This window comes from Dermacentor variabilis, chromosome 6 (genome assembly GCF_050947875.1).
Source record: "Dermacentor variabilis isolate Ectoservices chromosome 6, ASM5094787v1, whole genome shotgun sequence".
Classification (NCBI taxonomy): domain Eukaryota; kingdom Metazoa; phylum Arthropoda; class Arachnida; order Ixodida; family Ixodidae; genus Dermacentor; species Dermacentor variabilis.
The window spans coordinates 15,143,330-15,166,664 of NC_134573.1; the positions used below are offsets into that span (position 1 = coordinate 15,143,330).

The window sequence follows — 23,335 nt, forward strand, 5'->3', positions numbered from 1 at the left end:
CATCAACATCGAAGCAGCACTATCACCGAGCCAGAAGCAGCAAATAGAGAACCTTGTACGAGAATTCGCCTCGTGTTTTTCAACGACATCGAAAGTCCAGAGAACATCCATCGCCAAACACTGTATCATTGTCGACGAAGCTGTGAGACCTATTTGCCAGCATCCCTACCTAGTGTCACCGAAGGAGAGAGAGATCAGCAAACAAGTCGAAGAAATGCTTAGAGACGACGTAATTCAACCATCGACCAGACCGTGGGCTTCGCCTGTGGTGCTGGTAAAGAAAAAGGATCAGACCTTGCGCTTCTGCGTTGATTATAGGAAGCTAAACGTCGTCACAAAGCGGGATGTCTATCCACTTCCAAGGATCGATGACACCCTCGATAGACTACGGGATGCGCAATTCTTTTCCTCTCTCGACCTCAAAAGCGGATACTGGCAAATAGAAGTGGACGAACGGGATCGTGACAAGACAGCATTTGTGACACCAGACGGACTATACGAATTCAAGGTACTTCCGTTCAGCCTCTGTTCTGCACCTGCCACCTTTCAGCGGATGATGGACACTGTGCTCTCCGGGTTAAAGTGGCAGTCCTGTCTGGTTTATCTTGACAATGTCGTGATTTTTTCTACCACCTTTGCTCAGCATGTGGAACGACTAAGGACTGTGCTCAAAGCTATTAGTTCAGCAGAGGTGACGATAAAGCCACAAAAATGTCACCTCGGCTTCCATGAGCTCCTTTTCCTCGGCCATGTGATTAGCTCCGAAGGCATCCGTCCTGACCCTGAGAAGACTGCAGCAGTAGAAAAGTTTCCTAGACCAACCGACAAAAAGGCTGTTAGGCGATTCCTAGGACTTTGTGCCTATTACAGGCGTTTCGTCAAAGATTTTTCGAAGATTGCTGAGCCGTTAACGCGATTAGCGAAAGAAGATATGCCTTTCGTATGGCACAGTGAACAAGAAGATGCATTCAATGAGCTGCGACGACTTCAAAACCACCCGGTCCTTGCGCACTTTGATGAGGAAGCGGTACAGACATCCACACAGACGCCAGCAATTTAGGACTCGGTGCCGTCCTCGTTCAATGGCAAAACGGAGAGGAAAGAGTGATTGCATACGCTAGCCACACTCTTTCGAGGGCTGAAACCAACTATTCAGCTACAGAAAAAGAATGCCTCGCAGTAATATGGGCCATAGGAAAATTCCGACCATAGTTATACGGTAGACCATTCCGAGCAATCAGTGACCATCACTCATTGTGCTGGCTTGCAGACCTGAAAGATCCTTCTGGACGACTTGCTAGATGGAGTCTGAGGCTGCAGGAATACGATATAACGGTTGTGTACAAGTCAAGTCGCAAGCACAGTGACGCTGATTGTTTATCACGTGCTCCGGTCGAATCTGCTCCTGTGAAAGATGGACACGAATTTTGTTTCTTGGAGCCGTGACCACATCTGAGATGGCCAAACATCAGCAGTCTGACGCCGAGTTGCTTCTACTCATCAGGCACCTCGAGGGACACCCCGTACATGTTCCGCGAGTTTTCTGCCGGGGATTGTCATCGTATGTGATGAGAAATGGCGTCCTGTACAAAAGAAATTTTGAGCACAGCACAGAAAAATTTCTACTTGTCGTTCCTTCAGCTTTGCGACCGGAAATCTTAGAAGCCTGTCACGATGACTCATCAGCAGGACACCTCGGAGTGAGCAGAACATTCGCCCGAATTCATGCTAAGTACTACTGGCCAAAGCTATTGAATTCAGTACAGCATTATGTACAAACATGTCGGGATCGCCAAAGACGCAAAACGCCTCCATTAAAACCCACAGGCCTCCTTCAACCAACAGAACTCCCAGGAGCCCCGTTCGAACAAGTAGGAATGGACTTGCTTGGTCCCTTCCCGACATCGTCATCAGGGAAACGATGGATTGTTGTAGCGACCGATTACCTAACCCGATATGCCGAGGCATCCTGTCTAATAAGTGCAACGGCCGTTGAAGTGGCTGAATTCTTTGTCACCAAGATAGTATTAAGACACGGTGCCCCTGCAATTATTATCACGGACCGAGGAACTTCGTTCACAGCCGATTTGACGCAATCCATCATGAAATTGACTCGTACCAGCCACAGGAAAACAACTGCCTATCACCCTCAAACATATGGGTTAACCGAGCGATTGAACAGGACGCTGACCGATATGTTGTCAATTTATGTAGACTTAGAGCACCGTACATGGGACAAGATCCTACCCTATGTGACATTCGCCTACAATACCGCATTGCAAGAGACCACTCAAGTAACGCCATTCCAACTTGTTTTTGGTCGAACAGTTACCACACCCTTGGATGCAATGCTGCCTGTCAGCGACAGTACAGAACAGAACCCTGACATCAGTGACTTTGCACAGAGGGCCGAAGAAGCACGTCAGCTGGCGCGACATCGCATTCAACAAAGGCAGCGCATCGACGCGGACCGTTACAAGCTGCGCCAAAGGGAAGTCGAGTATGCACCAGGCGACAGAGTATGGGTGTGGACCCCCGTGCGGATGCGCGGCCTGTCCGAAAAGCTTTTGCGCCATTATTTCGGCCCTTACCGAGTACTTCCCCGCATCAGTCCCCTGAACTACGAAGTTACGCCAGAAGGACAAGTGAGCTCATCACGGTGCCGGCATCGCACAGAAACTGTACATGTGGTCAGACTGAAGCCATATTATGATAGGCAGCGAATATTCGACCAAACATCTTTTCTGTGCCATATACCACTTTAGTATGGACAACTGCTTGTGAACAATTTTCTCGCTTCATGCATCGGGACGATGCATTTTGGAGGGGGGATAATGATACAAGGCAGAAACATTTAAACAATTCACTCAGGTTCGTGCGCCCCCTCAAGACGACAACGGCGTATTGGAGGAAAAGACGACAAAATAATGGCACATGTTTTCGCCGCACGCACTCGCATCGCAGGTGGCCGTTGTCGGCGTCTACAAGAAGAAGACGAGGTGAAGTGACGCTCGAGAGAGAAGAAGAAGGCCTTCCTGATCTTCCGTTTAGAACGCGGCAGTGCTTTTTATTTACCGCCAGGGCACAAATTCGCCCACAATAAATAGTTTTATCTGAATTCCCTTAACTGTCCGTTACAATATTTCACACAGTTTGCTCTCAGCATTTACCTACCTTTCATGCAAGAAGCCGGTGCGGGAAATTCCATCGCGGCGACCGTGCACAGTGGCGTTCACTGTACGTATTCGGTAAAGAGATAGCGTCTGTAAACGATTCTGTGCTTTCAGTTTGCCCAAGATTATTATTTAGACAGTAAAAACTTCTCTCGTTTCGAAAGTACTTACACCAATATCTGGGAGAGCTCGCGCGTGGTGTTTTCAGTGATCGCTGACAGCAAAACCTATGAGGAGCGCGCTGCATGATCCCTCATACTACGCCAGCGAGGCGCTTCCGATAGATGGCGACTCCATAACTCCTCGCCGCCAATATGGCTTTCATAGATTACGAAAAGGCATTTTTATTCAGTAGAGATACCAGCAGTGATAGAGGCCTTGCATAATCAAGAAGTACAGAATGCTTACGTGAATACATTGGAAGATATCTACAGAGGTTCCAGAGCTACCTTAATTCTACACAAGAAAAGCAGGAAGATACCTATATAGAAAGGGGTCAGACAGGGCGACACAATCTCTCCAGTTCTATTCACTGCGTGCTTAGAAGACATATTCAAGCTTGGAAGGCTTAGGAGTAAAGATCGATGGCGAATATCTCAGCAACCTTCAGTTTGCCGATGACGTTATATTCAGCAACACTGCAGACGAGTTACAACAAATGATTGAGGACCTTAACAGAAAGAGTGTAGGAGTGGGGTTGAAGATTAATATGCAGAAGACAAAGATAACGATGAATAGCCGGGCAAAGGAGCAAGAGTTCAGGATGAACAGTCAGCCTTTAGAGTCTGTAAACGAGTACATTTACCTAGGTCAACTAATAACAGGGAACCCTGCTCATTAGAAGGAAATTCACAAAAGAATAAAAATGGGTTGGATCGCATACGGCAGACATTGTCAGCTCCTGACTGGAAGCTTCCCATTGTCATTGAAAAGGAAGGTGTTCCATCAGTGCATTTTCACCATCATCATCAGCAGCAGCAGCCTGGTTACGCCCACTGCAGGGCAAAGGTCTTTCCAGGGTGTCTACCAAGTTGACATTTCCAAACTCCCTGAGTTTTCCAGGTTTTCCCTGAGTGACCTTGCAAAATTCCCTGAGTGACGCAGAACTATGTTTTACGTCAAGAACGGGCTAGAACTGTCACTCTCTAGTAAGAATATGAAAAAAAATTAAAAAAAACGACTTAGTCCAATTTCAATACTAAGCAGCAGCGTTTATGTTGTTCGAAAAGAGAATAGAAGGGAGGGGTTACTAAAATGCACAGCAAATAAAATGTCTTCGAAAAAAATTGCAAATCAAGTCGGACATTCTCAAACAGAATAAAAAGGAGAGGCATACAGAAGCAAGTATTTTCGATTATGAGCTATTTCTATCAACTAGCATGCTCAGAGGTATGAGGCCCAAACTTTGTCACAATTGAGATTCCCTCTCAAAACAGCTCGTAAGTCAACCTCAACTGTCCTGACATACTCTCAGCCCGCGCACGGCGCCTCAGTGTTTTGTTTCACTGTTTTAAAGAGTTTATTTTGGTTTGGATGAGGGACACCTGCATCTCGACATCAGCCAACACTTCATTTCTTTTTTTTTGAGCTCAAGTTCCTTCAAAATGACAGCAGCACGCTTCCTTTCCTGTTCATTCCTCAATGTCAAGGTTCCTTCTGTTCTCATCCTCCTTCCGCCACTCGTTCGCCCCACAGACCATTTGAAGCATCTTCTTGGTCAGGTGCACAGTCCACGTCTGATTTTTCGAACTCCCTAGAGGCCGCAAAAACGTTCGAAAAATCGGCCAGTAAGGAAAAATAAATGCGTGTCATTTACTGCCCTTAAGGGCTCATACACCCACAGGCACATTCGAAAACGCTCTGAAGTGCTGTCGGTACACGTATTGCACATATCGGTGCTCGTACTGTGACAGGAAATACCGGGCGCACGCATGTATAATTAAGGAATACATACTGTGTCCCGTGGCAGTAGCCCCTTCCCACTCTTGTTATGCTTCACTGCAATACTTTTGTGAACGCTACACCAAGTAACATTTCTGTAATGAGACGAAGCTGACTTTCGGAAACCGACATTACGCAACGCACCGCACGTACCAAGCTTCTAAGCCAATCGCGAGGACCACAAAGGCGGAGTCCGTGCCATTGCTGACAGCAGCGAATTATTTCAATAAAAAACACGACACCCAACGGCAAGAAGCTTCATAGCAAACGTCGAAGCAGCTAGGCCTAGCGTTGCCGCAGTGGTGGCTACGGCTGCCAGCGGATCTGCGTGCGAGAGCGCCGGTTCGAGGCGGCGAGGTAATCAAAATAGCAGAAGTGGTGGCTTTGACTAATGCCGTTTCTGACATGCGGTCACGGCAAAACGTCCGGAAAATCGGACGGCGAAGAGTTCTTGCGTTCGAAATTTCAGACGTCCCCATACATTGACTCTATGGAGTACGTGGTGGTGCCGCGAAGACGTCCAAGTTATCGGGACTCTGGAAAGTCGGATGTTGACTGTACACTGGCAACTCCTCCAACCGTTGACAGTGCGTCAAATACGATTCATTACGATTCCTGTCTGTTTCTCGAGCCAGCATCAACGCGACTTTCGGCCCTTTCAATAAAATGACAAATAATTCTCCCTGATAGAAGCACAAATTCCCTGAGTTTTCCCCGAGTTTTTCAAGACTACTCAAAATCCCTGAGAATTCCCAGTTTTTCCAGTTGGTAGACACCCTGCTCTCCCCTACTTCTCCAACTACCCCGGTCATGTACTAATTGTGGCCAAGTTGTCCCTGCAAACTTCTTAATCTCATCCGCCCACCTAACCTACTGCCGCCCACTTCTATGCTTCCCTTCCCTTGGGATCCAGTCCGTAACCCTTAATGACCATCGGTTATCTTCCCTCCTCATTACATGTCCTGCCCATGCTCAATTCTTTTTCTTGATTTCAACTAAGATGTCATTAACTCGTGTTTGTTCCCTCACTCAATTTGCTCTTTTCTTATCCCTTAACATTACACCTGTAATGAAGAAAGGAAGAGAATGACATACCGATCATTAAAAGCGGAGGGCACGAGACCGCTGCTCGAACACCACCATCTTGTTCTCCCTGCTCACTGTTCCGAGCTACCGCCCGTTTGTTGGACTCGTCCAATAAACCTCCTTACACACCTATCATTCTTCTTTCCATAGCTCATTGCGTCGTCCTCAATTTAAGTAGAACCCTTTTCCTAAGCCTCCAGGTTTCTGCTCCGTACGTGAGTACTGGTAAGACACGGCTGTTATACACTTTTCTCTTGAGAAATAATGGCAACCTGCTGTTCATGATCTCAGAATGCCTGCCAAACACGCCCCAGCCCATTCTTATTTTTCTGATTATTTCAGTGTCATGATCCGGATCGGCGGTCACTACCTGTCGTAAGTAGACTTATTCCCTTACCACTTCCAGTGCCTCGCTACTTATCGTAAACTCCTGTACTCTTCCTAGAATGTTAAACATTACTTTAGTTTTCTGCAGATTCATTTTTAGACCCGCCCTTCTGCTTTGCCTCTCCAGGTCAGTGAGCATACATTGCAATTGGTCCCCTGAGTTACTAAGCAAGGCAATATGATCAGTGAATCGCAAGTTACTAAGGTATTCTCCATTAACTTTTATCCCCAATTCTTCCCAATCCAGGTCTCTGAATACCTCCTGTAAACACACTGTGAATAGCATTGTAGAGATCGTATCTCCCTGCCTGACGCCTTTCTTTATTGGGATTTTGTCGCGTTCTTAATGGAGGACTATGGTGGCTGTGGAGCCGCTATAGATATCTTCCAGTATTTTTACATACGGCACGTCTACACCTTGATGATTCCGTAATGCCTCCATGACTGCTGAGGTTTCGACTGAATCAAACGCTTTCTCGTAATCAATGAAAGCTATATATAAGGGTTGGTTATATTCCGTACATTTCTCTATCACCTGATTGATAGTGTGAATATGGTCTCTTGTTGAGTAGCCTTTACGGAATCCTGCCTGGTCCTTTGGTTGACAGAAGTCTTAAGGTGTTCCTGATTCTATTTGCGATTACCTTAGTACATACTTTGCAGGCAACGGACAGTAAGCTGATCGGTCTATAATTTTTCAAGTCATTGGCATCCCCTTTCTTATGGTTTAGGATTATGTTAGCGTTCTTCCAAGATTCCGGTACGTTCAAAGTCATGAGGCATTGCGTATAGAGGGTGGCCAATTTTCTAGAACAATCTGCCCACCATCCTTCAACAAGTCTGCTGTTACCTGAGCCTTCCCAGCTGCCTTCCCCCTCTGCATAGCTCCCAAGGCTTTCTCTACTTCTTCCGGCGTTACTTGTAGGATTTCAAATTCCTCTAGACCATTCTCTCTTCCATTATCATCGTGGGTGCCACTGGTACTGCACAAATCTTTATAGAACTCCTCAGCCACTTGAACTATCTCATCCATATTAGTAATGATATTGTCGGCTTTGTCTCTTAACGCATACATCTGATTCTCGCCAATTCCTAGTTTCTTCTTCACTGCTTTTAGGCTTCCTCCGTTCCTGAGAGCATTTTCAATTCTATCCATATTATACTTCCTTATGTCAGCTGTCTTATGCTTGTTGATTAACTTCGAAAGTTCTGCCAGTTCTATTCTAGCTGTAGGGTTAGAGGCATTCATACATTGGCGTTTCTTGATCACATCTTTCGTCTCCTGTGATAGCTTACTGGCATCCTGTCTAACCGAGTTACTACCAACTTCTATTGCACACTCCTTAATGATGCCCATAAGATGCTCGTTCATATCTTCAACACTAAGGTCGTCTTCCTGAGTTAAAGCTGAATACCTATTCTGTAGCTTGATCCGGAATTCCTCTATTTTCCTTCTTACCGCTAACTCATTGATCGGCTCCTTATCAGTTTCTTCCGTTCCCTCCTCAAGTCTAGGCTAATTCGAGTTCTTACCATCCTGTGGCCACTGCAGCGCACTTTGCCGAGCACATCCACATCTTGTATGACGCCAGGGTTAGTGCAGAGTATAAAATCTATTTCATTTCTAGTCTCGCCATTCGGGCTCCTCCACCTCCACTTTCGGCTATCCCGTTTGCGGAAGAAGGTATTCATTATCTGCATATTATTCTGTTCTGCAAACTCCACTAATGGCTCTCCCCTGCTATTCCTAGAGCCTATGCCATATTCCCCCCCTGACTTGTCTCCAGCCTGCTTCTTGCGTACTCTGGCATTGAAATCACTCATCAGCATACTGTATATTGTTTTGACTTTACCCACTGCAGATTTCACGTCTTCATAGAAGCTTTCGACTCCCTGGTCATCATGACTAGATGTAGGAGCGTAGACCTGCACAACCTTCAATTTTTACCTCTTATTAAGTTTCACAACAAGACCTGCCACCCTCTCGTTAATGTTATAGAATTCCCGTATGTTACCAGCCATAGCCTTATTAATCAGGAACCCGACTCCTAGTTCTCGTCTCTCCGCTAAGCCCCGGTAGCACAGGATGTGCCCGCTTTTTAGTCCTAACTTCACTGAACCCTATTATATCCCATTTACTGCCCTCTAATTCCTCCAATAGCACTGCTAGACTCGCCTCACTAGATAATGTTCTAGCATTAAACATTGCCAGGTTCAGATTCCACAGGCGGCCTGTCCGGAACCAGGGATTCTTGGCACCCTCTGCTGCGTCGCAGGTCTGACCGCCGCCGTGGTCAGTTGCTTTGCAGCTGCTGGGGACTGAGGGCCAGGGTCTGATTGTTGTATTTACATAGGAGGTTGCGGCCAAGTACTGCACCAGGGTGGCCAATCCTGCTCTGGTGAGGGAGTGCGTTACCGGTTCTGGTCACCGGGATCATGCCGCACTCCAGGCCTGTTTATGCAATTTTATCAACACGTGGATTTTTTTTTTTAATCCGGTGGAAAATTGCGCGCCACCGGGATTCGAACCAACCACGGTCCTGGTGATGAAATATGGGGCAGAGACGTGGAGATCGACAAAGAAGCTTGAGACCGAGTTAAGGACCGCGCAAAGAGCGATGGAACGAACAACGCTAGGCATAACGTTAAGAGACAGAAAGAGAGTGGTTTGGATCAGAGAGCAAACGGGTATAGTCAATATTCTAATTGACATTAAGAGAAAGAGGGTTCATGGTGGTGTATATGACAAAAATTCACGTGTTTTCAAGGACTTTCAAGGCCCTGCGTGTGGATTTTCAAGGACCACATTCCCTGTTAGAAATTCAAATATGACAGATATTTCCTTTTTCGACCACTTCTCATCACTGTTTGTTAGAGTTACATGGATGACCACTTTCAGTGTGTCAGAAGCCGCAAACATTTATTCGCTAAAGAAGATCAACCAAGCAAACACTCACTCAGTCCTTAGGTGGCTTCATTTTGCTTCTGAATTTTTATGTCAATGTCCAAGATCTCCTGCTGCTTGTTCTTGGCAGTCTTGCTTAGGCTGTTTGACTTCATGATGCAAGTCACGTCACTGGTTGCCTCCGCTTTTTCTGCGTATGAATCTGCTGAAGCTGTCAATTCTGTAACAGTGGTTTCTAGTTTCTTTCTCTTTGTTCTGAGAGTTTCAATCTCTTCATCAATGCAGCGTTTCTTCCTCTGTTTCGCATCTTCACACTCCTGCTTTTTCTGTGTTTCCAAAAAGGCACGGTATTGGTTCCTCACAGAAGCCACAGATGCCCTCAATTCCTTTGTGATGGGCACATTGAAAATGCCACCTGCTACATGTACAGGATCACTGATAATGCGCTGCGAAATGCGAGACACTTCTTTCATGTTCTCTACTGAAACCTGGCGATTCACACTGAATCCGCTCTCTACACTTGCTTGGCCATGACTAAGTGCAAGCAGCAGTTTTACAAGCCTCCAAAGTTCAGCATATGCTGAGCCAACCTTTAAAAGTTCATAGAAAAACTTGTCAAGTGTACAAGAGCTCCTTTCAAATAGCTGAAACTCAAGTTTGAACTGTGAACTGTGCAAGCACAGTATCCCTTGAATGCTCATGGATTCTCTCTGCTGAAATGAGTGCATTCACACCTTTCTTCAAGCCTTCCAGACACTCATCCGGCTTCGATGACATCTGCCTGGGGTCTAGTGAAGAGAGGCCTCTCACAATGGGATATCGAAGGGGGCTTTTCTCCAGGATCTTTTTTGTGACACTTAGAAGAAACTGCTTGCACTGCATGCGAAATGCAAATGCAGCTTTCACACTTACTTTGTGGCTTTTAAGAAGCTGCTCGGCTGTGTGACCAACATCTATCTTCTCGAGTGGCACATGGTTGCTTAAATCTTCAAAGTCAATCTTCGGGAGGCCAGTGATTCCCACTGATGAACAGAGAACAGAAGACTTAAGAAACTTTGTTAGCAGTTTTACAACAATGTTCTCAAGGTACTTTGCCAAAAAGAACTGGCTTATCTGTCTGAAAGTGTCAAAAATGGCTGGAGGGTCATTGCAATAGCAAGTGCAAACTTGAGCTTTGCTACCACTAGTGGGCCACAGAAACAGTCATAAACATTCTGAATAGAAGCACACTTTGGAAGGTTCACTTCCTTGCTTCTTGCTGCTTCCACATACTCTTTGATGTCAGGCCAGAAGAGCAGAACCTGCTCTATCACAGGGACGTTCTCAATCCACTGATGTGCACAGAAGCTGAAGGGAAACAGAGTTTGTCCAGTGACAGCTATGAAGTCTTCTCTCCAGGCAGGTGCATCAAGAAACAGCCTACTCACACTTGAGTGCAAAATGTCCAAGCTCCATTTGCTTGCTGTAAGACCTGCCTTGTAGGCATTATGCACAGTGTGCAAGCTACAGCTGCCCAAGTCTAAGCACCTCACCTGATAGTTCTGTAGGTGCTCCTGCAGGCCTCCGAATGCCTTGAGATTCACATTGGGTCCGTCCATTGATAGTTGCACTATTTTATGTAACGGAAGTGGTCCTAAGGCACCAAGCAGTTTTTCTTGCAGGTCTTCAGCCCTGACATGGCCCATAAACACTGATGTGAAATAGCATACGATGACCAACTCTGATGCATCCCAGTACCTTAGATGAACGTCCATTTGCTTTTGTTGGCAATTCTCATTCAGAGACTCGTCGAACAAGACAATGTAGTAGTCGCTGTTCTCCATCTCCCACTGCAGAGAGAGAATGACCTCAAACCATGGCATGCAATATACAAGCACTTCTGCTCTCCGCATGTGAAAGATTGTGCCACCTCACTGTCTGGAAACATCCTCTTAAACAATTCATTCACCTGTGATGACGAACGATATGAATAGTGCGATGTTATAACCTTCAATGCCCACAGAATTTCTGCGTCCATCACAAGTTCATGCTTCTTGCACACATCCATCAAGTTTGACGACGGTGATGGCGCTGGCTGTGGTTCATTCGCTTGACATTCAGCTATCGTCAAGAAGCTCCTTATCATGCCGCTACTCCCGACGACTTGCATGTGCTCCTTATGCTTAGCACTTTTAGGTGGCTTTTTAGTGCCAACTCCCCCATGGAAGTGATGTCGAAACACTTACAGCAAACTTTGCATTTTGCCTTGTATGGATTTGACATGTAGGGCGCAAGCCACTCTCAGTAGTTGTCGTTGTTGAGCCACGACCTGTGAAATTTGCATTTTCTGGGCATTGTTGGCACGCACATTTACTGGCATGCACTACGCTGCAGATGCACAAAATTTCATGATACCACCATACACGCACACCCAAGCACTACATGTGCACTGAATCTCGCTATACAACCGCACATAAACATATGAGCGCTATGCGTGCACCAACTGTCACGATGGAACCACACGTGTACACATAAGCATTACACGTGCACAAAACGTGACGATACAACTGCACACGCAAGTGCTAAACATGCCCAAAATGTAACGATTCGACCGCGCAACCGCGCACACAGTGGCGGCCATTTCTCTACTCAACTGGAAAGTAACACAGAAAATGGGTGAGAAGAAACGATGGACAAGCCAGCGTCATTGTTGGCCAGACGTTTACGAGCGTCTGCTAGGCATGTGCTTACTTGACTTTGTATGAAACTTGCACCTTATTTTTAACAAAATTGCAGCAGGAATTCAGGTTGGTTGAAATTTTATCAAATACAATCACTGGAAGTTTATTACAAATAAAAATTTAGGAAATTCAAGGATCTACAAAAATTCCAGGACTTTCAAGGCCTTCAAAACAATCTTTTCAAATTCAAGGGTTTTGAAGGGTTTCAAGGAACCGCACGAACTGTGGAGAAAAAAATGGAGCTGGGCAGGTCATGTAATGCGCAGGTTACAGAAGGGAAATGCAGTCAAAGATGGCAGAAGACTAGGTGGACCGATGAAATTAGGAAATTCGAGGGCGCTAGTTGGAATCGGTTGGCGCAGGACGGGTCATTGGAGATCGCAGGGAGAGGCCTTCGTCCTGCAGTGGACATAAAATAGGCTGATAACGATGAAAGTAACTAATGCAGATGACAGACACATTTTATTTTTTTCTGAATAGGGATGTGTGTACTGCACTGCTGTGCAGGCACATGTAACTCCCTCCAAGGGGTGTACGAGCTCTCCAGCATTCGCCGACACATGCAACCTAGGGGCACTGCACACATCGTCTTGTCGAAAAAGACTGGTCAAGCAAATCGATGCCTCATTTACATGCACATTATTTATGCTTGACAACAGTGCTAATTATGTATGTTCCCTAGTTGCTTTTCATGTACGCTAAAATATTTGCTGCATAGTAGTTGAATATGTCTTTGTCCTAAATGTATCTTGAGTCCTCTCTACTGAATTTTACACAGGTGAATCAAGTTTCAGAGTTTCCAGAAGAGGGTTGTAGTGCCGAAAAAGACAACACATAGCAAGCGAGACAGGAAACACGCACCAACTAGCCCCCCAACAAGTATTACACAAGTTTCAGAGCCCTTGCAAAAAATCAGCTCAGCTGTTTTGTCTGAAGAATATATGATGCTAAAAGCAGGTGCAAAACACAATAATTCAAACACACCTGCAACACCTGCGTGGGCACCTGTATGTTGTCTGGGATGGTGTCAGGCACGCCCGGAACGCAGATGGCCAACGAGGGTTGCCGGGGTGTCCCCAGCAATTCGCGGAGACGCCGCTCCTCCTGCTCCGCCTGGTGACGCTGCAGTTGTTGCTTCAGGTTGGTGCGGCTCACCGGAGGACGCGAGTGCACGATGCCTCTGGTGCTTCCGCCAGCACCTCCATGCCCAGCACCACTAGAAAAAGAGGCATATTGTACAGAAAGCACAACTTAGCAGGTCGTTTGTGTGTGCAATATGAAATAGTACAGCCCTCTAGAAGGGCCCATAGCCAATTTTGGTTATATGCTGGAAGTTGTAACATGCCCTTTTGGCAGCGTTCTAATGCAAGAATTTTTCAAACTGGTTCCATTAATAGCCGAGATATAAATATTTCAGTGCCACTAACCCGTGATTTCACGAAGTGAGCATCACCACTAATAAGGACACTCTCCACTTGCCGCATCTAGCCTCCACAAGCAAAATTCCTTCCCTGCATTCTCTCATACTCGTGCTGGAGGATCGCATGATGTATGTGTCATGGGCTATGGCTACTTTTTTTCTCTCTTTCTTTTCTTTTTCTCACTCGCTTTTTTGATGCACGGCACACTTCCGCTCATGGTCGCAAGCACGTGCTGTTGTGTTTGTCTCGTTTCGCACAGCGCAGGATTTTGCGCGCTATGCCCGAGAACACCTGACTAGTGGCATAAGTCAGTGCCACAGTCACGAGCACTGAGGCAAATGCAAGCGGATCACAGAGCATGATCGTGTGCTGGAACATGGTAGAAAATGACATAGTTTCAGTCTTAGTATGCGTGACTGCAAGATGTGGGAACAAGCAGACGAAACAGATGTATATCTCTCTTGCTGTGGTCCGAAGTAGAACAAACACACGCAGACATTTGGTTTGTACATTTTATTATTTCTCCAAACTCTCGTCTACTGAAACAACAGATTACACAAACAACAAATGTTGCGTTGAATAATTTTCCACGTGTCACGAGTCACTATGAGCAATGTCGCAGCACATACATGTACGTAGGCACACTTGCTGATGTACGCCATCCCCGTCTTGGAGAGCAGCGCACGCAAAGAGAAAGGCAAATGGCATTTAGCTTGAAATTTCACTCTTTCTACAGCACATATCGATTTAATTCTTAGCAGACACGATCGTGAGCACACATTGTATGCACTGCGCTTGTCAGCTCAAACTGCCCTGACCTGGTGCGGGATCCCTTAAGAAACAAAGGGGACACTGGCGTGCAGTGCATGGCAATTCAAGAGTGATGCTCGGCCCGCACAGTGGCTTTTTGTGCCATCAGTTGGTGCTAGGGAGAGCAAGCTGATGCAGTGTGGCACAGAATGAAAGCCTCTGTGACATACTGTGAATGCATCTGGTGCTCCAGTGATCATCCAACACTCCCCCGCAACATAAGAAGCACCAGCTACAAAGCGGGCCAAGAATTGTATTGCAATCGCTGAGCACTGTGCATATGAAAGAGCTGAGGTTATTGTTAATATGTAGTGGGAGACAAAAACACAGAAGGAGATGAGGATGGGTGCTTTTTGATTGCTACTGCCTCCAGTTATGCACTGGGCATAATATTGCAGAACCAAGCTGCCCAAAGATATGTTACCAGTCCTTGTGCATGTTTTTTCTGGCCACGAAACTGCCGCCTCGGTTTCATATAAAGCCAGCGCAACTGTGCATGAGAGGGCATGCAAATGCCACTATAGCGCCATGGTTGTGTGTGGGGGCAGCCGCAAGCCTGAGGTCTCGCTGTTCCAAAATAGTAATCTGTATGAACTATTTAAGGACACAGTTAAATCTTTCTACCTGGCCATTTGCCTGTGGGTAGTAAAGAGAAGACAAGATATGCTTAATGCCTCTTTCTTTCATGAAGTTTTCGAACTGTGCAGAAGCAAACTGTGGTCCATTGTCGGCCACTATGGCATCAGGAAATCCTTCTCTACTGAATATGAACATGAGACTGCGCATGGTGGCCTCGGATGTGATGGAAGGCATAAAAGCAACTTCGGATCACTTGGAATGATAGTCAACCATGACCAAAGCAAAACGTGCATACTGTTGAGCACGATCAAGAGTGCATATTATGTCTATGGCTAACTTTTCCCATGGTCTTAACGGCCATTCGACAGGTTGTAATGGAGCAAAAGATGGTTTGGCAGATTTATCTGCTTGCCGGATCACAAAGCAGTTTCCCACAAGTTCCTCAACTTGCAGAACCAAGAACCACCGATTTCGAAACGCTTCTAGACAGCATGCAGTCACCACTTTAGTGGACACAGGGGCTGACTATTCCATCATGAGTGAGCCCTTTGCCACCCAGTTGAAGTTATGGCTGCATGGGAAGGCCCTCAAATACGGAGAGCTGGAGGACACCTGACGACACCAATTGGAATCTGCGCGCCAAGAATTCCCGCTCATGGCCAGACTTACCCTGTGACCTTTGTTATCCTCCAGCATTGCTAGTGAGACGTAATTCTCGGCATGGACTTCCTGATCCAACATGGCGTGATTATCAACCTCAATTTCAAGTCGACAATGCTATCCAATGACCAAGCAATACCACTGGAGAGTTTTCTGAGTCACCATGCTTTGAGTCTGCTAGAAGATCAAGTCAGCGTCCCACCTCTCTCCAGTATCATTATTTCCGTCGGCACCAAAACATCAGCAGATGTACAAGGCGTTCTTCAGGGCAACCAACATCTACTGCTAGACTGCGAAATATGTGTTGCAAGAGAAATCATTTGACTGGACAGAGAAAAAGCAAAAGTAAGGCTGACAAACTTTAGCAAGGGCATGACAAGCACATACATAGATGAAATTCTCCTGATCCACAGAAGACATCTGCCACTGCTGACAAGGGAGTGTGCAGATTCCTTGAACTGTGTGCCTGTTACAGGCGCTTCGTCAAAGACTTTTCATCCATTGCCAAGCCATCAACATATCTCACAAAGTCCGACATTGAGTTCAAGAGGGAAAGGCCGCAAATCAAGGCACTCAAAGAGCTTAAATGATGCCTGCAGTCACCAGCAGTACTCACCCACTTCGATAATGACGCCAATACCAAAATCCACACAGACGCAAGTAACAAAGGCCTCCGCGCTTCCTAGTCAAAAGGAAATACGGATTTCGAAGAGACATTGCTTATGCTAGTCAGTCACTGTCAAAAGTGCAAGCCAATTATTCTATGCTGGAAAAAAAATGGCTTGCCATCATTAGGGCTACCACAAATTTCTACCGTTCAGCCCTTCAAAGTCGCAAGACCATGCCTCATGTTGGGTGGCAAATTTAAAGGACCCTTCAGGAGGCCTCACACAATGAAGTATCAGACTCCAGGAATTTGACATCACCATCGTATAGAAGTCCCAATGGAAGCACTCTGATACGGACTGCCTATCATGCGTCCCACCCCCATTGACCCGCCGCCATGAGGCGATGAGGATGAGTTCACTTTATTACCTTAAAGGCCCCCAGGATTGGAGGTATCACACAAGGGGTGAATAACAAATACAAAGAAAACAAAATGCACAAGGAAAATACATTTAAGCACACTTTTTTCACTGTTAAATATGGTAGTTATTCAATTAGGTTTTTTTGTCTTTGAAGTGCTATTATCGCAAAATGTCACGCACGGTAATTCGCAGATGGCAGTTCTTGTTGTTTCGAAGCGCTGCGTTTTATTTAATTATTTTGCTATTGTGCGGGGGAGACATTGAAAGAAACCCAGGGCCTTCTACTGCACAGATGAACAGTTGCTCGAAGGACCAGGCAACAATTATTTCTAAATTGTCGGTAATTGAAGATACCCAAAGGCAAACCAATGCTGATATAACTGAATTGAAATCACGTCTGGCTTCGTTAGAAAGAAATGTTCTGAACATAGAGGAAATGCGAACAGTAATGGATAATATAACAGAACCGCAGCAGCAAGACCAAGATACGATGTTCCTCATTCTCGGGAAATTAGATTACCTTGAAAACCGGGAAAGGCGTGTGAATTTAGTCTTCTATGGCTTAGAGGATTCAGCTGCCGGCAAGACTAGGGCTCAGGCTGAAGATTTGATTCTTAATTTGTGCCGCACCAAACTTGGGCTCACTTCCGTAAATATTGAGCGTGCCCCACAGAATAGGGCCATATCATGCAAATAAAACACGGCCAGTAATCATCCGATTGCTTCCTTCAAGAGGCGACAGCAGATCTTGACAAAAGCTTGTAACTTAAAAGGGACAGCGTATGGAATATCCGAAGATTTGTCTCGTACAGTCCGAGAAAAAAGAAAGAAACTTTGGGCATCTGCAAAAGGAAATAGAAAGGAGGGAGTGAAACCGGTTCTAAGGTTTGATATCTTATGCCTGGGTGATAAACGATATCGAATCGAAAGCACAAATGGTGACGTAGTCGAAATGTGACCGTTGTTGCAATCTGTGGTGAGACGTCAGCTCAGACTCCTGATCGTCAATTGTAGAAACATTAGAAACAAAGTTGTGATGTTCATTTACTATTAAATTCTGTTGAGCCCGCAGTAGTATTAGGAACTGAATCATGGCTTGATTCTTCGGTCCTCGATAGAGACATATTCCCTCTTGGTTATCGCAGTTTTAGGTGGGACCGCAAATCAAGGGGAGGAGGCATATTCATTCTTGTAAGATCCGACTTGCCCTGTGTTCCGAGTTGATTCTGATTTGGAATGTGAATCTGTATTTTGCAAGTTGCGGGCCAAAAATGGTAAAAGATTTCTTGTTGGATCTTGTTACCGACCCCCTGGTGCTTCTTATCACGAGTTTGCCCAAATGACTACTTTTCTTGAGACAGTTCAAAGGGATCACATTATAGTGGGAGGAGATTTCAGTCTTTCCAGTATAGATTGGGGATCGGGCAATATGCTTACATGTACTTCCACAGGCAGTTTATATACAGCTGTACGTGTTTTGTCTGGTATAAGCGATCAAAATGTTATTGTAGCCAACACTATCTTTCAAAATGTGTGTGTATCAAAAAAACCTCCTAGAACTGTGTACGCATATAATAGGGCTAACTACGCTGCACTAAAATTAGCGCTTGGATCTTATTTTCCTGCTTTTGACGCATTGGCCAATGACTAAACGTGGGAGAGTTGTGGTGGGTAATTAAAAACAAGCTTTTCGAGCTGCAAGATGACTTTGTTCCCCTTCGAACTCTGTTTTCCAAAGAGGCAAAAGATAAACCATGGTTTCACTGTCGACTCCGTTCCTTATTACGAAAAATTAGAAGCATCTATCGGCAGATTAAAACTAAGAAATCGGATAGTCGAGTTAAAATGTAGCTTTAGAAAGCTCGCTAGATCTGCTAAACGCACATGCTTTGCGAACTTGGGGCAGAGATTAGTGGACGATCCTAAGGAATTTTTGAAATATGTTAAGAGAAACGGTAAGGATGACACTTCTGTTCCACCCTTGCACTGGTCCGACAGAATTGTTAATGATGACTCAAGTAAGGACGAAATTGTTAATTACTTTTCATCAGTATTTCAGTCTACTCATTCAAACAGTGGGGTTAATAGTGTTGATTTTCCGGTCGAAGTCGACGAAATGTCTGAGGTTGTGTTTAGTGTCATGGGCATCAAGCGATTATTACAGTGTTTGAAACTAACAAAAGCGTGTGGTCCGGATGACATCCCTGCATCATTCCTTACAAATTGCTCGGGCATTTTATGTTTGTACTTGTGTCGCTTATTTCCAAACTCCTTAAATAACAATGTTGTCCCTGGTGATTGGAAACTAGTGTGAGTGGTGCCAATTCATAAGAGTGGACAGAGGGACAGAGTTGAGAATTAGACCAGTGTCCCTAACTAGCATTGTATGTAAGGTTATGGAACATATGATTTATAGCTGCATCATGTCTCATCTTGATAACAATAACCTTCTTCATCCTAGTCAGCATGGGTTTCGGCAGGGTTTTTCGTGTACAAACAATCGGTTGCATTCATTCATGAGCTAGTCTCAGAACGACAGAAAGCTGAGCTAGTTGGTAAGGATTCATTATGCAAAAAGGGGTGAGGCATGCAGACAGGACATAATAGTACAGAAGTGGACAACATGCTAGTCTCAGCAGTCGACAAGAAACAAATTGTTGATTGTATATTTCTGGATTTCAAAAAAAGCTTTTGGCGTCGTTACGCGTAGTCTACTGATCACTAAACTTCGACGTTACAAATTGGATGACAAAGTTATCGCATGTATTGCCAAGTATCTTCGCTCAAGACAAATGTCTGTGGCTCTCAACGGATGTTCCTCTGAATATGTACCTGTGACTTCTGGGGTACCCCAGGGATCAGTTCTAGGTCTACTTTTATTTTAGTTGTTCATTAATCACACCCCTTAGGGCATTACATCATCATTTAGAATGTTGGCAGATGACTGTATAGTATATAGGGTCATCAACAGCGAATCTGACCAACAAGCACTACAACATGATTTGGATTTGATTGCCACATGGTGTGAAAGATTGAAAATTTCGCTGAATGTGAAAAAGAGTGTCCATGTCACCTTTACCAGGAAGTGCTCATACGACAGCAATCATTACACTACAAATAGTTCTACTCTTGAACAAGTGTCAGAATATAAATATTTAGGTGTATTTTTTTCTGCTGACCTAAGGTGGAACAGACATGTTACTAATGTTAGGAACAAGGTTGTCGGAGCACTAGGTTTCTTGAAACGTAACTTTAGTAGTTTGCCACAGAAACTTAGGGAGCAACTGTATTTCACACATGTCCGCAGTACACTGGAGTATGCGTGTTTGCTGGGATCCATATACTACAGAACTTGTACATAAACTAGAAAATGTGCAGAACAGGTCCGTTCGGTTTGTCCTTGGCAATTATGAGAGGATGCTTAGCATGACAGAAAGCAAAAAAGCATTTAATTGGCATCTTCATGAACACCGTCTTCGAAATCTCAGATCAAGATTTCTTCATAACATATACTACTCTAAAACGGGGATAGCTAGAGAATTCTATTTTCAGCCGGTCACATATGTTTCTAAAAGGCGAGATCACAAATTAAAAATATGTGAGATTCCTTTTAATAGTGACGCTTTGCGCTACTCTTTCATTGCTCGTACTATCAGAGATTGGAATACTCTACCATCTGACACTGTCTGTATTTGTTCAAATGATGATTTCTTCCATGCTTTATGAATATAATTTTGAGTGTTTGTTTATATGAGTTGTACCCTTCCTGCTGTAATGCCTGAATGGCAAAGCAGGTACCAAATAAATATATAAATAAATAAAAATGTGGATGGGCAGGTGATTGCGGCGATGTCGTGTGGAAGGCTGCTCCAGTCCGAGGCTGAGCATGGAAGGAATGATCAGGCAAAATTGGCAGTGTGCGCATGTGGCCGGGCAGCTCAAAGAGGATGACCAATGCTGAGTGAAATGCATGCCAGAGGACTGATGCAGCGAGGATGTTGAGGTAAGCTGTAAAAAAAATCCTCCGGAATACAGTCGACAGATTTTCTGGATGCCCAATTTTTCGCCCGATAACTGGACGCCTTTGCAGCACCGCCACGTACCCCAGAGTCACCATATAAGAATGTCTGAAATTTCACACACAAAAAAACTTCGCTGTTCGATTTTCCTGACTGTTTGCCATGACCGCAACTCCAAAACAGCATTAATCGTATCCATCCCCACCACTATTTTCACTATCTTGCCTCCTCTAACCAGCACTTTCACATGCAGATCTCCTGGCCGCCGTAGCCACTACCGTGGCAAAGCTAGGCCCAGCTACCTCAACATTCGCTACTAAGCTTTTTTCTGTTCAGTGCCACGTTTTCCATTGAAACAATTCGCTGCTGTTAGGAAAGGCGCCGATTCCATTTTTGTAATCCTCGCCAATGTCTTGGAAGCTTGGGAAGCCCAGCATGTCGCATAATGCCGGTTCCCGAAAGTTTGCACTCGCCTCATTACAACAGTGCTGCGCAGTGAAGCATATGCGAAGTATTGCAGTGATGCATACCAAGCGTGGGAAGGAGCTTCCTTAATGTGACCTGAAACGATTTTGATGATATTGTACAAACATAATGAGTCACTAGAGTAGGTCCTTGAGATCATTAATTGAAGCATCTAAGTGTTCAGCATTAAAGTGTGTAATTTAGTATAAGGTCTTCAAAATGTACATTGCTGCCGATCGCAGATACTGTTTGGCTAAATTTTCAGCCACCCCTAATCATTCGGCGTAAATTGCCCTAATGATGCTAGTAGGGCAAGCTATCCGATGGTGAACAAATGTTTGTAATAGTTGGAATGCTAGTTCATTTGTTTCTATAAAAACGAAAATAGAAAAAGAATACACAAGAACAATTTCTCACTATACTTAAGCACTTCCAACACACAGCAAGTGCCATGTGCTTGTGTTACAACGTGCTCTGTTTTGACGAGAGCTCTGCGGCCAGTGTCGGTCCCAGTCTTTTCGCAAGCACCATGATTCACCTTTGTTGTGTTGTGGGCTGCAAACGTAGCGACTGGCAATATGTCAAACTGCGACACTGTGTCCCTCTGCAAGGCAGCAGACAAGCGGAGTGGCTGCAGTGCATGGGACTAGCGGCATTCGATCGACGCCAGGATTTGCGCGTTTTCGGCCGTCACTTCACATCGGAAGATTACTGTACGAACACAATGGCATTTCGCGAGTCCAGTATTCAGGTAAATGCAAGCGCAAGGGGACAGGGCCTGGCCATCTGACTGTGCCGTTTCACGGGATGAGCAGAAGTGCAAACATGAATGCTCTGCACGGTGCAGCCACCTGGTGGCACAGAGCTCAACCAAACACAGTAGCAGTAACGAAGTGTGTTCTTTGCCGCTGATGTAAATTTTTTGCAGGAGCATAATCATTAACACACTGTTTTAAAAATGCACACTTGGTTAGAACAATATTAGCTCTTTGTTTGGCTGGTTAAGCTCCGCGCCAAAAGGTGGCTGGACCGTGCAGACCGATCAGGCCGCTCACATACGTCTACACTAAAGTTCCTTCATCAGCTTGAGTTTATGCCTCCACCCAGCTGTCGAAACGCCCAGCTCGCCTGTGGTTGCCGGAATACCAGACACATTCGGCGCTGCGACAGAATGCTCGCAACGCACGCTGCTTCGATAGCCCTCGCTTGGAATCAACTGCCAAGCAGCTGGCGAAGAGGTTCGAGAGGCTTCGCATGCTCGCTCGCTCCTAGGGAGCCGGAAGTAGACGACACGACATGCCATCACGACATAGAGCCATTGAAGGCAGAGCTTAGCCCCAATCACTCGAACGAGTTGAGGAGAAAATGCATGCTTATGGAGGAGGGTAACTTGTAATCGTCTAAAGCTCTCTTAATATGAGACGGTTCACACAAATTGTGGTATGAATGATTAACTTTAGCTGCACCCTACGTGTCTACAAAATTTGTCCAAACCATTTCAGAGGCCCTTTAACTATACACACATGCACCCGCTGTCTCTTATTAAAGTATGAGCACCGATACGCCTTAATAAGTGTACTGGCAGGCCTTCAGAGCTATTTCAGATGTGCGTGTGGCAATTTGAGCACTTAGGGGCATAAAAGGAATGCATTCGTTTTTTCAAACTGCCAGATTTTTCTGACATTTCCGCGGCCACTAGGGAGTCCGAAAAATTTGATGTTGACTGTGTGTGCATACTAGTGATACGACGCAGACAAGCAAAGGGTGTTAGGCCGGACTCTGCTTTTAACGATGACATACTGACATTATATAAATAGCATGAATGAATTAACCTTGTGGCACGATTTTGCACTGATTCTAAGCAGTTTATTAGATATTTTTGGTTAGGGCTCCAAATGCCAGAAGCATATTCCAGTTTAGAGCATAAAAGTGACTTGTAGGCAAGCAATCTTAGATTGGGTGGCGCATGACGTAAATGATGTTTTAGGAATCCAAGGCTTTTTTCTGTTAGCAGATGATATGACTTTAGTGACAATGTGCATTCCAGGTTGGATCATTGGACAATGTTACACTGAGGTATTTGCAAGGTTGTTCATTCTACCATGACATGCGAGAATGTATAAGGGAACAGGAGAGGAATA

General features: G+C 45.2%; 1 protein-coding gene and 1 pseudogene across 3 annotated transcripts in view; both read right to left on the reverse strand.

The window, feature by feature from the left end:
• Mitf (transcription factor Mitf) overlaps positions 1–23,335 on the reverse strand; it is a 352,829-nt gene that overhangs the window by 313,122 nt on the left and 16,372 nt on the right. For all 3 annotated transcript variants that reach the window (XM_075694792.1, XM_075694795.1, XM_075694794.1), the window contains exon 2: positions 13,197–13,428. In XM_075694792.1, the coding sequence (XP_075550907.1) occupies positions 13,197–13,428 (232 nt within the window). The remainder of the gene's footprint in view (positions 1–13,196; positions 13,429–23,335) is intronic.
• LOC142584648 (uncharacterized) lies at positions 8,327–12,549 on the reverse strand (annotated as a pseudogene).